Source organism: Notolepis coatsorum, assembly GCF_963971535.1.
Source record: "Notolepis coatsorum genome assembly, chromosome: 19".
Classification (NCBI taxonomy): domain Eukaryota; kingdom Metazoa; phylum Chordata; class Actinopteri; order Aulopiformes; family Paralepididae; genus Notolepis; species Notolepis coatsorum.
In genome coordinates, this window is record NC_140183.1 from 73694581 (window position 1) to 73711864 (window position 17284).

General features: G+C 42.2%; 1 protein-coding gene across 2 annotated transcripts; it reads right to left on the reverse strand.

The window, feature by feature from the left end:
- Positions 1-491: 491 nt before the first annotated feature.
- zdhhc11 (zDHHC palmitoyltransferase 11) lies at positions 492-16313 on the reverse strand. 2 transcript variants are annotated; one of them, XM_084335739.1, is made up of 11 exons: positions 16242-16313; positions 14638-14856; positions 12972-13150; positions 12753-12854; positions 10741-10865; positions 8682-8837; positions 4975-5078; positions 4835-4884; positions 3722-3785; positions 3537-3612; positions 492-978 (listed from the first exon to the last, which is right to left on the reverse strand). In XM_084335739.1, the coding sequence occupies exons 1-11, from the start codon at positions 16248-16250 to the stop codon at positions 809-811; spliced, it is 1254 nt and encodes a 417-aa protein (XP_084191865.1). In that variant the 5' UTR covers positions 16251-16313; the 3' UTR covers positions 492-808. The 2 variants fall into 2 exon arrangements, with proteins under 2 accessions (XP_084191865.1, XP_084191866.1); XM_084335740.1 differs by lacking the exon at positions 12753-12854.
- Between the last annotated feature and the right edge of the window lie 971 nt (positions 16314-17284).

Below are 17284 nucleotides of genomic sequence, written 5' to 3' on the forward strand. Positions count from 1 at the left end.
TATATTGTTATGACTAGTGCTCTATTGCGGCTAGTGTCCTCTAGTGTTCCTGTTTCTCTTGTCAAATACATTCCATTGTGTTGACCTACATTATGACTAATAAAGTAAAACAGAAACTGATCATAGAAAATCACTAAACATTGATGTACAGAATGTAGTTGGTACCTCAGGGTGTCTCAATAGCTCCACTGTGTGGTCAATTTAGCAAAAGGAATATTGATGATGATAATAATATAATAACAATAATATGGATGGGCAAAAAAACTCTGGTGATTTACATAGGTTTTTATTTGATCAAATCCATCTCAAAACAGTTGTTGTGAAACCTGAACATCATGTAAAATAATTATTTAACTAATTATTAAAAAAATTATAATACAAATGTAATTGTGACAAATAGAATAACCCTAAAATCATGATATATATATATTTATACAATTTCATCCTTTTTTCATCATTATAAAACCACTGTGTATTACAGAGGAGTTTTGATTGATTGATTGAAAACTTTATTAACAGATTGCGGAATGGGTACAATACAGGAGCCCATGCAGTCACACAGACCTATTCCATAGGAATCCAGACTGCATTCAAAGTGTCCACTTCACCGGCAGACGAAACTAAGCGAATGCATAGGTGGTCCAAGCCGTGGCAGCAGGTCCAAACGTTAATCCTCCTGCTGTTGTTCCTCAGTGGTACTAGTTCCACGTACGTGGCAGAATGGCTCCGTTTCATACAGCGATCCTTAAAACAGATACTGAGAGTGGAATATATATAGCACGGTCCCCAACCGTGTGCGACACGCCAGCTACTGCAGAGCCTCTGGGCCCGTGGGAGACATGAGGGAGCTCCCCAGGGGGTTCTGGACCACGGCAACCTCGTCAACAGACTTCACGCTGGCCTGCTCTGTACTCTGGAGCATCTCCTCCGGCTCCACCCCAAGCTGCCAGCACTCTGTGTCACTCATGGCAATCTCACCTTTTCAGATAGAAGATATGGACACAAAACCCAACATTGACTGATGTTTTTACATAGTAATAATAATATTAGTAATACATTTTATTTGTATAGCACCTTTCATACAAGAATTGCAGCTCAAAGTGCTCCAAAGTAGTAAAGAAAAAAAGACATTAGCACAAAATTGGCAGATCAAGAGCAATGCATAAAGTGCAGACATAAAATTTGCATAAAATAGACAGCAGCAAAATAGACAAAGTCAAGGTGAGGCATCGAACACATAGTTTTTCTAACACTTTAATAGGGCTCTTTGTTTATGGTTTGATTATCACTGATACACATCCTTCTTTAGCTTTTGTGATTTATGATCACAGGGACTCGAACCCCGAAAATTCGCGTTCGCATATAGTTTGGTGGACTCGTGCGATTCGGGGGGGGGGGGGTGAAGTTGCAACATTGTTGCATTCTTCATTTGGTTCAGTTTGCTTTCACGCTGCAATTTGTCAAGCGCACCAAACTTTCTAAACAATATCACACGATCGAAAAGGGCCAAAAACAGGCTTCGGGGACAGCTCTACAGTGCACATACACACACACCACATTATTCTGCGAAGCAGCCCATTGGTCGATTGTTCGATTGAAGCTCATTGTCATCAACCATTCTCTCGCTAAACAACTTGTACACCTCGTTGTTTTTGTGAGTGGCCACAAGCAGCTGTTTAATTAGCTCGTCTGACCATATTTCTATCAGGGCTTTTACCCCCTCATTCGCCCACGTCTGTCCACGAGACATCTTCCACGCGTGCTTGTTTTGCAGTGCGCGTCGCAGTGTTTGTTTTGTTTCCTTCTACTCAAGATGCACAGTTTATCGGGTCACTTCCTATATTTGGTCTTGCGTTTGATCCGATGAGCATTCACACCACAAAAGTATGCACCAGGGTTCACTTGGAAGCAAACCGAGACCTACGTTTTCAGGCGGACCAGAGTTCGCTTTTTTGGTCCGCACCAGAGTTTGAATGAGCTTTCACACTACCCCAAACCAAGCGGACTATCCGAGGAAACGAACTCTGGTGCGTTTAAAGCGGACCAAACAGCTCTGGTGTGAATGCGACCTTTATTATTGCATAACAAAAAAATTCTATGTACTGTTTTGACACGAAGAGAAGCCCTGGAGTCCACACCCAATAGTAATGAAGTTCATTGGTATATAATGCTATAGAAATTAAGTTGTTGTTGTTTTTTACATTTGTTAGCCAAAATAATCTTTATTAATAACTCTTTATTTTATGATCCTTGTGTTGTAGCAGAGTTAACTTGTGTTATGACTTGCTTGCTTGCAGTTTGTCTCTCCTAGTATCAATATCATTGAATTTAACACTGTTCCACTATGACTATAATTATAGCAATAGGGAGGTGTAGTCTGACGTCACTGGTTGTTCCACCCGTATAGGGATTTATCATTGGGAAAATGGATTATCGGCTATTGTAACAATTCTGCCACATGGAAATTGAAAAGCTTTACATTTTTGCACAAAATGAGTTCCCTTCTATCACTAACATTATTGTTTAAACATTTTTGGTTGAAATAAAATTTCGCGATTTTTCTTTATGATTAATTGCGAATATTTTCATGTTGAGCTATAGATTGTGGATGAATAACCACAGAAAGGTACACCATGCCAATGTTCATGCTTTATTTGTTTTAAACGAGGCGATTTAGAAATGGGCAACGGGGAAATACATTGCGTTGGACAGAGGGTGGAACACGAAAAACGGCAATGACGTAACCACTACACCTCCCTATGACATAAAGCACCAGAGGTGTGGACTTGAGTCACATGACTTGGACTCGAGTCACATGACTTATTGGATGACTTCAGATTTGACAAAAAGCATAAAACACTTGCAACTCAACTTTGACTTTAACAACAACAACTTCTGACTTCACTCGGACTTGAGCTTTATGACTTGAAAGACTTGATTAGATTAGACATTAGATTCAAACGTATTGTCATTATACAGCACAAGTACAGTACAATGAAAGGAATATATATATATTTTTTAATACTTTCTCCAAGCCCAAAATGTTAAATAAACCATGCCATAAAAAGTTAAGCGAATCAACTTAATTCCCCTGATTAGTTTCACTTTGGACCAGTCTGTCAGCCGCCAATCAAGTTGCGCGAGCAGAGAAGGAAGTTGTGTGTCAGTTCAGAATCATCTAAATGTAATAAACTACTAACTCTTACTCTGTTGGCTTTAACAGTTTGAAATGCCATTACATTTGTAAAGAATGCATCAGGACTTGTTTAGGACTCGAAACCTGACATTTTTGGGAATTGCCAGTCTTGACTTGGGACTTGGACTGCATTTATATAGCGTTTTTTCCAAGGTGCTTTAAAAAAAAAAGAAAAAAAAGTGGAATCAGACCTTCTGATTACCAGACAACCGCTCTACCTCCTGAGCCACTGTCGCCCCCATGACTTGAGTGTAAACACTTGGGACTTGCAAAACAATGACTTGGTCGCACCTCTGCGCAGGCTGCACTGAGTGAATGAAAACGTAGTCGCATATCTTACCTGGTGTGATCTCACAGGGGGCTTCTGTGCCATAATGGAAACCGTTCTCCTTTTCTGCTGACTTAAAGGTTTCCATCTAGACCAAGGAATGTTTCAGAAACAGCTGTTTTAGACACACAACATATCCCATTTTACCACATTGATTGTACCAAACAGATTATTGAAAGAAGACCGTTCTCACTAACCTCAGTGCAGATGGACTCTGACAGTCGACCTGTGAGTTGGCCTTTATCATCATAATTGCAGGTACTGCAGAGAAAAGGAGGTGATATTATTATTATTATTAATAATAATAATAATAATAATAATAATAATAATAATAATAATAATAATAATAATAATAATAATAATAATAATACACTTCATTTGTATAGCACCTTTCTTACAAGAAATGCAGCTCAAAGTGCTTCACAGCATAAAAAGAAATGACAGGCATAAAATAGGCATAGAATAAGCATAAATTAGCATAAAATAGTAGCAGCAAAATAGACAAAGTCAAGGTAAGGCATAGAACATTAAATCACATAGTTTTTCCTATTAGGATCTATAACAATAGGCCTCTTTGTTTTTTTTGTTTTTTTTATCTACTTTTTTCTCCTCCTTTTTCTGTGATTTTTCTCCCCATCCCAATTGACCTCTCGTGCCAATTCTCCCTCCCCTGTCCTGATCGTTGCTCGCATATGCCCCCCACTGGCCGGTTGTAGGGAGGATAGAAGCTTTGCATCACATGTCCCCTCCGAAACATGCGGAGGCAGCCTGTCACATCTTTTCACCTGCCAGCGCGGACTCTCATTTGGCGAGGAGTAACGTATAGGAGGCTCACACTGCCCCCGCCATTTTCCTGACTTTGCTGTGCAGGCGCCCCAACCGACCTGTAGGAGTCGTTGTTCACAACGACCAGACTACCACCCTTCGACTTCCCACCCGCTAACTCTGACAAACTGAGTTAGTATGACGGCCGGCCCAAGCCGGAGGCAACGCCGACAGCCGGATTCTAACCCGGTGTCTCTTGCGTTGGTGATGAGTGCAATGTCCGCTGCGCCACCCAGCCGCCACAATAGGCCTCTTTGTTTACGGTTTGATTATACTGATACAGATAAAATAGACATAAAATCATGAAATTGGCATTTGGCAGATACAGTCAGTATTCAGCACAGCAGTATTTTAGGTGTTTAGAGCTGTCAGAGTCAGAGCCATGGGTCTTCCTCATATACTATTATACTTGTACATTAGCCATGCTACTGTACAAAAAACTAACTTGCAATATTACTGGAAAACCATATGCAAGTTGATCCTACCTTGAATTATGTTGCAATGTCGACTCGCACTCAAGAGAAATCTCCTGGTTCTTGAAAGAAAAACACAACAGTTCAGCTTTACACGTGTGGCAGGGTGACCGGGGGAATGGCGGTGAGAGGTGGAGGAGTTATGGTCTGACCTGTGTTTCCGTGTCAGGAGTATTAACTGACTTAGGGACTCCTGCTCCGACATCTTTCTGACGCTGTATCTTTATGTAGTCAAACGTACTGATGCCCTTGTACACTGTACCCACCAGAGGAATAAAGACAATAAAATAAGATTATACAAAAGATACAAATATACAAAATATTTTCATGGACAGAGAGGGAAATTGTGATTTAACCCTTTCACTGCCAAGCGACAGAAGGTTAACCCTTTACTATCACACAACCGGCTGTTGTGTGGCAGTGAAAGGGTTAACCCTCTGTGTATTGTTGCAGTGAAAGGGTTAACCGTTTGGTAGTGTGGCGGTGAAAGGGTTAAGGGGGAAACTTAACTTAAAATATGCTACTGTCCGCACCACTCTTAAAAGCATGTGCATTTCAGTTTGTGGGGTATAGCTTTATGGAATGGACTATAAGTGGAAATGAAACAGAGCAATAACGTTGCACAGTTCAAAAATAGATACAAAAAAGCACTGATAGACAATATTTTATACAGAACTGAGGAACTAGAGATAGTTGCTCTCAGGGAATTTGTCTTATTGTTTCCTTGTTTTATTCATAATTGAGTTTTATTTGAAATGTTATGATATTGTAAGAAAAGGGCAGGACTAGATAAGCTTTGCTTCCTTCTGCCCCTTCTCAAATTCAAATCCCCTTCTCATCCTTGTTTCTTTTTGTATGGATAAAGACAGACTAATTTGTTTACATTTACATTTGGTCTTCTTCACTGTAATGTGTATGTTTGTTGTGTTTGAGATAAATAAAGATCAAATCAAATTATAGTTTTCTTATTATTGACAACACTTGACTCAATGCAAATTACACTGTGATGTGATGTCTTTGTGATGTCCTTTTTGTTACACATTCAGACTGCCTTCTTTATCAAGGGCCTCTTCTTATCTAGTTTCCATCACAAATGTTTTATAATAACTCTGCAACGTGTAATCTTTTTAAAATATTGGACAATGGTATTGTAACAATGTTTATTTAAAAAAAATATATTATTTAACCTTTATTTAGCCAGATAAAACATTAACACATTGGGCGCCAGCCATTAGCCTGGTTTTTATGCTTTGATGGCCAGTAACGGCATTCGTGTTGAACACTACACACACTGATCAGCTGGATCGATATGAAAACATTGTTGGATCAAGCTGAAATTGATGTCAGATAGTCCTTACCTTTGATCAGGGTTATTCCAAAAATAATATTTCAATTGTCTGATCGCGATTTCCAGTATTGGTGTCCATCTGGTCCCGGACATAATTTGGCACAATTTATGGATCGAGTGTGCCAGATGCGTTTCGAAGTGGTCAGATGAAGTGATTTACTCGGCTCCGTCTAAATTTAGCGCCCAGAGGGATTTAAGTGTAACACAGGGTGAGATATAAGCTTTCAACGGGTTATTAGGGCTGGGCAATTAATCGATTAATTCGAATGAATGATTTAGGACAATTTAAAAAAATGAAAATTCATTTAAAATAAGAATAATAAGAATAATAATTTTAATAGTCACCTTTTATTTTACAGAAATGTATGTTTGGTGAAAGTTAGATTTGCACTTTATTAATCCCAATAGGGAAATTAATTCTTGTTTGATGATCAAGAGGCACCTTTTATTTGTTTTAAGTGAAGTTTGGTGAAAAAGCAAGTTATTGCACTATTAATCCCAATAGGGACATTCATCTTTGTTTGATCAAGAGTAACCTTTTATATATATATTATTATAATTTAAATTTTTTAAGTTAGGTTTGCACTTCAATCCCAATAGGGAAATTCATCTTGGTTTGTCAAATAAAAACAAAGCTTATTTGAATGATTTCCTTGGTGTTTCTAGTTTTTAAGAGAAAGAAATCGATTTAAAATCGTAAATCGGATGTGGTGTGAAAAAATCAGAGATTTAATTTTTAGGCCATATCGCCCCCCAGCCCTAGGTGGGCCACACTGCCATTTAGCAGGATGCGGCCGGTATTGCACTTTGGCCAACTCAGAATCCTTTCCTATGGCAACACCGAGGTCAGTGGATCAGGGACGTGCACAGGACTTTAGAGGGGCAGGTGCTCAAAGGCTGAAAAGGGCACTACACTTGTGTGTATATATTAACCGAGCGCGCGTAGCGCGCAAGCGTGATTTTTAAGGGCCCTTTTCGGGCGAGGGGGGCCCCCTTTTATGCTTTTTGGGGGGTTTTGGTGATCAAATATTGAATATTGAACTATAATAAGCAGTGCAGGAGCTCACTTATCCTTGAAAGACACTTTTATCACTGACTTAAAAAGCCCATACATCTCCATAAATGTTCAGGGGGGAGGGAATAAGTGCTTACCCTACAGACCCCAAGAAGTGCTGTATATTCTGTATTGTTTAATATAAATGCATTTTTTATTCAAATCCCGATTTGTATTTGAGATTCCCAAATCCCATCGGACTTGACTTCTTCGTGTCCCTCAATGAGTGTAATACCAGCATTCAACTGTATGCGCCACAGCGGTTTCTATCATCATCATCATCACCACCCACGCTATGCATAAAATATATAGGTCCGCGGAAAGGCACGGTGAGGAGGCCGTGCAAACTGCAATGGAATATGGGGCATCTCTCTCTCTTTACCTAATATCAAGCACCCCTTGGCCTCTATGTGTGCACGTGCCTGCAGTGGATGAATAATGAATACAAATATCAAATAAAAGAAAAAACGACCAAAACCCGAGATAACTCGGGTCTGGCGCCGAATGTGAACAGGTTTATTATTAACTATGTCGATCTGGTCCAAGAGGCCCCAACAGGAGTACAAATATACATAGGCTATACCTTTGTGAATGCATACCAGTTATATACCTTAAAATAGTGGCGCAGTGGGCAAGGCGCTCGCCACTAATGCAGGAGATGCTGGGTTCGAGCCCAGCTCTCGGCATTGCTACCAGCTTGGCTGGTCGTTCATACTAATACAATTGGCAGTATTAGGGGGTGGGAAGCTGGTGGGTGGGGATCGGACGTTGTGGACAGCAACTCCTACAGGTCGGTTGGTGCGCCTGCGCAGTAGAATCAGGAAGCAACGGGGGCGGCGTGTCCCTCCCACGCAGACCCCCCGCCACTGAGAGATCGCGCTGTGCAGGTGAAAAGATGCGACAGCTGCCTCCTCGAGTACCGGAGGGGACATGTGATGCAAGGCTTCGTCCACATTGCAGCCGGCCTGTGGGAGGCATGGCCTAACAGCGTTCGAGACAGGGGAGGGTAGAATTGGACGATACGAAATTGGGATGGGAGAAAAATTGAAAATGGGAGAAAAAAAGTAGATAAAAAAATAAATAGTGAGTACTAATATCCAGCAAACGTTTTGATGTCCGTTAGCTGTCTATTGTGTCTAAACAGCCCAAAGAGAGGAAAAAATAAGTGTTTCTAATGTCGGTCTTTAGACGAATACTTCAATGTTATTTAAATGGTTTAGTGAGATAAGGTGAGGATGTCAAATGCAAACTAAGAACACAACTGCTTAAACATTTATAAACACACTCCTAACAGCATCTTCAAATGTTCAGGTAAAATCTTCCTCTGTTAGAATTTGGGTTGAATGAAAGGCCAATTCAAATCAAGTTGTGACACGACTTCAGTCGACCCAGATGTCGGGACGGCCCGATCCTCGCTGGGTATAGTGAGACGTGTGCGGGACCTGTTTGGGACTCACAGAGGTAAAGGTGGAAGCCCAGCAGGTGGCCAAGCAGCAGCAGACAGATGACACCCAGCATGACAGTCATGAAGGCCAACACCAGGAGACCAACTGAACTGGTCTGAATAGGTGCCACTGGTAGGAACACCAGCCACGTCCCGTTACTGCCCAAACCTACAAAAAAACGAGGGTTAAGGGACGGGAGGACAACAACACACAAACAGACACACACAGACACACACCTGGAACTGGAATGCAAAACTAATAAACGTTTTTTTTTTTTTTTTTTTTTGTCTTTTTCCCCCTCCATTTTCCTCCGATTTTCTCCCATCCCAATGTTAGTCGTATGCCAATTCCCAGTCCCTTCCTGGTCGCTGCGCTTTACCCCCCACAGTCAGATCATTTGGGAGAGTGGAGGCTACCACGTGCTTCCTCCGACACACGTCCAGCCAATCACCGCTTCTTTTCACCTGGCAGCGCGGATTCTCATTGAGAGGGCGTAGCGTGTGGGAGGACCACACTATCCCCCTCATGTCCAATCCGCGCTTAGCAGGCGCCCCGACCGAACTGTAGGAGTCGCTGTTTACAACGACCCGGACCCACCCCGCCAGCTTCTCCCACCCTCTGATACAGCCAATTGTATCAGTGCAGACGGCCAGCCAAGCTGGTGACAACCCCGGAGCTGTGAGCTGGATTCGAACAGGCGAACCAAGCTCACAGCTCCGGGGCTGGTGACGAGCGCAATCTCCGCTCGACCACCTAACCGCCTACTAATAAACGTTCTTAAGTGTGCCGCAGTGTTCCCCCTGTACGTTTTTGGTAGTAGTGTGGTGATTGGTGTCTTGCACATTCTGTATGTCTTGCACATTATGAGAAGCGACAATAAAGCTGACTTTGACTTTGATTGGTGGTCACTTTGGCTTTAACTAGGGTTGGGTCACAAACTCTGTACTCTGTAATTCTATTTATTTCTGTATTTTTCACCCATCCCAATTTAGTCGTTATGCCAATTCCCTTCCTGGTCGTTGTGCGCATTGCCCCACTGTCGGCCTGGGGAGGGTGTAGAACTACCGCATTGCCCCACTGTCGGCCTGGGGAGGGTGTAGAACTACCACATGCCTCCTCCGATACATGTGGAGTCGCCAGACGCTTCTTTTCACCCGACAGCGAGGAGTTTCACTGGGGGAACGTAACGCACGCGGAGGTTCACGCTATTTCCCCTGCTGAACAGGCGCCCCCCGACCAACCAGTAGGCATCACAGTTTACAACGACCAGGACACATACCCCACCGGCCTCCCACCCGCTAACACTGCCAATTGTGTTGGTAGGGACGACTGACCGAGCCGGAGGTACCGCTGACAGCTGGATTCGATCCCAGAGTCTCTGCGGTGGTAGGCGAGTGCTTAGTCCACTGTGCTACCCAGGCACCCCTTAAACTCTGTACTTTTAAGGGTACCTACTGCTAGATCAATCGGTACCAAATTTGGGTAACTTTACATGTTTAGTCTAAGAGTGTAATATACTTGACAAGAGGGAGCCTTTTCCACAAATATATATATTACAGTCCCATCTCTTGGGCCTTTTGTTATTACAGAGAGAGTATCGAAAAAAGGTACCACTGGGTACCGATACCGAATTCCGGGAACTGGTACTGGTATCGCTTCAAATGTGAATGGTACCAAACCGTAGCTTTGACTCAATGTGCAGCCCTGTTTTGATCTCAGTTTTGGTTTAAGTGCAAGCAACGGTGACTGGCCAACGGCAGATACCTCAACTCTGAACCCTTCACTCACCACCAGCACCACATGACTACCAAAGTTTAATACCACAGTTTGATCCAGTCTACCACCCGAAAACTATCCAATTCAGGTAGCAAAGCCAAGGGGGGTGGTATTTCTACTCCATTGTGAGTTTACACAAAGACGTTATTATTACAACTTGGTTTCAGCCTAATTAGAGTTGCACTAAAGACCAGAGGTTTGTTTGGTTGTTTGTTTGTTTGTTTAGCGAAATCTGGTTAAAAGAAATGAAACAGAATGCATTTCAGTCTGAGCAGCACGCAGGCAAGATACTCACTGTCAAACTGCGGGGCCGTCCGTAAGCTGCTGGGATGCAGAAAGTGCTGGATGACTATGAACATGATGACTAGGAGAAGAAGAAAGACACCCAGGGCAGCAGAGCACAGCGCCACAAAAAAGCACCTGGAGGTGAAACACGAAAAGAAAACTGCAATTAATTTCCCACAGCAGCAGGTTACATGCATTGAAATGTCAAGTATAGACTCAAAATGAAAGGTGCTGCTGGGGAGCTCCAGTAGCTCACCACGTACCGCGAGTGCTATTTCAGCGCCGTGGACAACCGTGCTCGTCACGGATCTGGGGCTGAGCGCGTTCGAATCCCGGACGGCAGCCGTGCCTTTCCCAGAGTGTCTTCCCCCCCATCTGAACCCTTTCAGCCTGCTTCTGTCGGTCGAACTTGACCAAGTATGAATGCGATGAAAAAGCGATAAACGCTAAAAGAACCAGCTGACTGGTCAAAGTTTAAAAAAAAATAATGAAAGGTGCTGTAAGTGGTACTTTTTGGTTAAACATTCAGACAGCCATCACTGATATAGATCAAATTAAAAAAAATTATGAAGCCCAAAATCACAAGGTAATGTCCCCATGGGCTTGACAAGTCTTCTTTAAACAAGTCAAGAAGAAACATCCCAATAAATCAAGAACAAAATCCACCATAAAATCCAAATATGCAACACTCCCAGACATTCCCCAGTGAAGGTAAGGAAAAACTCCTAGCAATAGGAAAAAAGCACCACAGGTGACGTGGAGGAGAGAAACCTTAGAAGACCCGTTCAAAGGGGGATCCCCCAACTTGGATGTCAGTGATGCTATGGATGATCGATGGGTGGAGGAAAAACAGGCGAATAGTTGGTATGTATGTACATATACGTGTAATAAAACACATGTATGTACATGCAATAGCAATTGGGGTACATAACAGTGTACATATAGAGTGGGTCTCCCAGTCCTTCCACTCTGCAGTAAACACAAAATACATTTTCGGGTATCCCTTCCCACTTTATCCAATCAGGAGAGAGAACACTAGATATTTTTTACTTATTTCAAGATATCTTGCTTAGATAGATTTGCTTACTGCACTGGCAGATTATTTGACTTGTTTCAAGCACATATTTGCTTAAAACTAGTTCCTATTTGTTCCAATTTTTGCAGTGTGGCGTTGTCTCTCCTGATTGGATCAAATGGGAAGGGATACCAGACAATTTATTTTGTGTTTACTACAGAGCAGAGGGACTACCAATGTTACTGACCAAACACATCAGTGATGGCTGTCGGAATATAGAGTTATTCTTTTTATTATTATTGTAAACCACTTGTTTTAACCAAATAAATACCACTTACAGCACCTTTAAGAAACCCTCCATTGGGCGGTCAGGTGGCGTAGCGGAGATTGCGTTCGTCACCAACACCGGAGACGCTGGATTCGCCTGTTCGAATCCAGCTCACAGCTCCGGCGTTGTCACCAGCTTGGCTGGCCGTTCACACTAATACAATTGGCTGTATTAGAGGGTGGGAAAGCTGGCGGGGTGGGTCCGGGTCGTTGTAAACAGCGACTGCTACAGTTCGGTAGGGGCGCCTGCTCAGCGCGGATAGGATCTAAGGGGGGTAGTGTGATCCTTCCACACGTTACACCCTCTCAGTGAGAGTCCGCGCTGCCAGGTGAAAAGAAGCGGTTGATTGGCTAGACGTGTGTCGGAGGAAGCACGTGATAGCCTCCACTCTCCCAGACCGACTGTGGGGGGTAAGTGTGCAGCGACCAGGAAGGGGATTGGGAATTGGCATAACGACTAACATTGGGATGGGAGAAAATCGGAGGAAAAAGGAGGGGGGAAAAGATAAAAAAAATTAAAAATTAAAAAAAACAAAAAAAAATAAAAACCCTCCATTGACCATTATTCACATGGCAGCCATTTTGCTCTCATGTCATACTCAGGTTGTGATTCCTTTCCACCCTGTTCCCACACAAGCAAAATGGCCGCTGTGTGAATACGGTCGATGGTTGGGTCTTACCAGTAGTTCTGGCCGCCCACGCAGGTGTTCAGCCACTTGCAGTGATGATCAAAGTCTGCCACACATTTGTTGCAAACTCCACAATGTTTTGCTTTGGGGCCACTAAAACAAAGACAGATTACATGAAACACTATGACATTAAACCTTTTGATAACTTCCAAAAAAAATGATTATTATTAAAAAATACAATTGCACGGAAGCCTTTGCTGGTATACGTACACCTTGACATCACAGATGTAACAGTGTAGATTATGGATGATGTGTGGTTGCTTCGCCCGGTCGAAGAGTGGCATTGGATTGGAGTAGGTCTCTTTGGCCTTAACGCCGGGATCCGCTGGATCCAGTGTCACCGCGGCGATGTGGGTCACCAGGTGTACGAGGAAGGCTACACCGTTCAGCTGCGCAGGGCAAAGGTCAAGGAATACGACGTGCTAAAATGTAGGGTACCTTGTGTATACTGCACCTTGTGTATACTGTTTACTTTTACTCTTACTCATATATTCAGATTCTAATTCTTTATTTATTGTAGCGTATAATATAACTGATAGGGCATCTGCACCTTTATTTACACTGTTTACTTTTCTCATATTTTTATACTCAGACTAGAGTTAATTTTATTGCCTATATTTATGTCTTTCTACTATTACCCTGACCATACCTGTACCTCCCCTTCCCCATGCTGCTATGACGCCCGCATTTCTTATGTTGTTTAGCACAGGGGATTAATAAAGTATCTATTCATCAATCAGCGACAACGGTTAGATACAAATCAGCACTTGCATACTATGGGGATCCACTGTTATATACAAAAGTACATCTTATGTGAGGAGCAGTCAGGTCTGAATACATCAACGGTTCTTGTTTCTACCAACAGCCTCCCTCGGCTATATTAACAAGCAGTGTTGACGTATACTATAGCATTCAACTCGGGACAAGGAGAGTCTCTTAGGCTTAATGGAGAGCGTAGTACATAGAGACAAAGACGGTCGTGATTCTGGCATGACTTGTGCCAATGTAGAAAAAGAAAACCAAACAACATAACCGTTGTCTAGTTCTGAAGTCCATTCACAAGAGGTAAAAGATGCCCCAACACAGATGGCTATATATAGATTGAGGAGACATGATATGGGCTCAATTTGAAATAGAAAATAGCCTCCTTTTTTGTGGCTGCAGCTACGCTGTATTATGGATGAACTCCTTTCCTCTTTAAACATCAACCACCCACTCATGTTAAGACATTTGATATAATTTGGTGTACGCCTTTTCCCAAAGTGCCATCGAGAGTTTCACGAGTGCATGTAATTTAAGCACCAGTAGCTCCTGTGGGAACAAAACCCCTAACCCCGACAGTGTCAGTGAACTTTGAACTCTGTTGTCTATACTCAATTACCTACTGCTTTCACTGTCTACAACTGCCCTACACTGTAATCATCATATTAATCATAACTACCTATAGTCTACCCATATTACTATATGATAGCATGTATATATACATTTATGTATTTATATTTACCGCATATATATAGTATATTCATATCTGTCTGAATATACCTGCATACAATCCTTCTATATACCTACTTATACACTTGCATATAACACATATATCTGTATGAATGATAGCATGTCAAATAATGCTGTATATGCCGTATATATATTTATTCATACCATATATATATATAACATCTGTCTGTACATACCTGCATATATCATTCTTTTTACATAATGTAGATTCTATATCTATATCTGTACATATCCCTTATCTATACTCTTGCTAGTTACACTGCTGGCCATGCATGACCAATGACCATACTGTCTTTATACCTTTATAAATTATACCTATACATGTATCACTGTACATATTGATACCTTCTGTGTAAAAGGATACAGCATACACAGCGTAGCTCCACGGTGGAGGCAGAAGGGGGACGAAGACGCCAAAGCCGACCGTGGCCAGGTAGCAGTACACCAGCCAGCCGATCACCTGGAAGGCCCGTGGGGGCCAGCACCACCCGTTGAACCTCGGAGGCTTCGAGGGAACCAACTCGTTCCTGCTGGTGCCGCGTGCCGGGGCTGTGCGCCTCGGACCCCATCTGAAGCAGCTCATCTAGAGAGCATTACACGGTGTGAAAATGGACAAGACTTCCTTCCAAGCATCTGAGCGCAATACTGCCGGGTTTGTGGTCACATTTGCCAGGCAAATGAGTTGAGCAGAACTCTCCACCCTCTCCTCCCATACTTAACAGAAGTCGCCTCTGTCATGTCCAGTAGTAGAGTCATGAATGGCGTATAGTAGATAATAGATAGATATTGTATTTATATGGAATGGCATCAGAGTTTGGAGCATTAGCTGAATGTGAATCACTATACCCACTTTCAAAAACACTCTCAAAGAACACCTACGGGAGACTGCAATTCGAAACTGGCCCCTACAAATGTCCTAACCCAGTTGTACAGTAAATGACCAAGTATGGCTTTGTCAGTATTCCAATGTACAGTGTACAGTGTGTCCCCCCCCCCCACCTCCAATGTACAGTTGTATGTATTGAGCTGTACCCATTCTGCAATCTGTTAAGTTTTCAATCAATCAATCAATCAATCAATCAATCAATCAAAGCAAGTATTTTGTCCCAGTATGATGTTGACGACCATTAGGCTATTGCATGGCGGAGGGCCTACTCCCTATACTGCATAGTCTATTTATTTTTCCCCACTCCGTTTTGAGAAGTTAGACCTAAACAAGACCGATATTGCCATATTTCAGCAACACGATCCTGCAACTTTTTCGTTTTAAATTATAATTATTATCACTTATTACTCCGTGACCACTCTCACAACTTGACAGCCTATGCCTAAATTAATATATGCAGTTATACAATATAGCTTCAATATCGCCCTATCACCCGAAGTTGCATGGAGTTATTGTGTCTTTCTAAAATAATAATGCTGTGAATATTATGTAAAAAAAATTTATAATAATAATAATAATAATAATTTTAAAATAAAAAAAGGGCAAAACATTGCAAACACGTAATGATAACCAATTGTTTCATAAATACTCATGGTAGATTTGTATCCCAATCTGATGGCGGATTTATTGTCTTTAATTTAGACACAGAGGAAAATTGCTTTTGTTTTCAGCAGAACGAAAGACGGGAGTTACATAGTTGCCTATTATTAGCGAGTCTGGTAATAAATCCCAGGCTTCTTATTTGCGCTCAGAGTCTGGCAGATGGTTTTGCCGTGTCCACGGATTTGCTTAACAAATACGTAGCCATAGTTTCCACACTGGTGGAAGAAGACCGTAACCCGACAAAATGCTGTAATCCATCTTGGTGGTCACATTCTCATTCCGTTTATACGAAGGGGGAATATAGTGAAAAATTAAGAATTTCTAACATTTACCTAAAAAACACACAATGAAGAAAAACATTGGTAGACTAGCCTATACGAGGAAAATAAATAAAGAGATTTTACATTAAAGTTACTTACACTGATCATTGGATGCCGCCCAGCAACAACTGCTAAATTAGACAACAATAAAACATTGGCCTTGTCACTCAAATGACAATAAGGAGAACTCGGCTCCTTGATGTTGGTTGCCCAGTGTGACGGCGCCGGGGCAGGTGTCTTCAACAGCAACACTCCCACATCGCACAAAAACAAACATCATAGATTGATTGATCGAGGGAGCGGATGATCAAACGACTTCCCCCACGTGCATAAACGTGGTTAAACGTCCCTCCGTCGAAAAGCAATCGGAACGGGAATGAGAAGTTGAAAGATCAACTGTTGCAGTCGCAGCAGACCGCGCCATGGAAACTGTCCTCCTACAGAGACGCGCTGTGCGCGGCGCGCCTGTATTCAAGCACGATCACTGGACTGGACTGGATGCTCATCGTCCCCCAGCGTTTCGCTATGTACACATGTCCTGCCCGCATAAATAGACCCGTAGATATGATCACTTCCCTACATCTTTTTAAAAGTCGCAATAAATAAGCCTGATCAATATAGTCGCCCTTAACAATTGTATGTATTGAGCCGTACTGTAGTGTACCCATTCTGCAATCTGTTAAATAAAGTTTTCATTCATTCATTGATTGATTGATTGAAAAGTTTATTAACAGATTGCAGAATGGGTACAGTACAGTACAGCTCAATACACACAATTGTTAAGGGGATGCAGACCAGAGAAAGACTTTCGTCTTGTTTACATCAGGGTCCCCCATTTTCAATTCATCATAACATATATGACATACATGACATACAGATAGACAGTACTGCTACATCTATTCATTTATGACATATCAGATTTGCAAATACAGTACTGTTTGTGATACAAAAGTGTCCAGAAAAGGAGTGTATATACATTTGGCGTAGAAACTGTACATTGGAGGAGGTTGGATGGGTTGGGTGAGGGCTGTACATTGGAGGTGGGGGGGGGGGTTGAGTAGGGGACACACACACATTTTACACTGTACATTGGAATACTGACAAAGCCTTACTTGGTCATTTACTGTACAACTTCATTCACT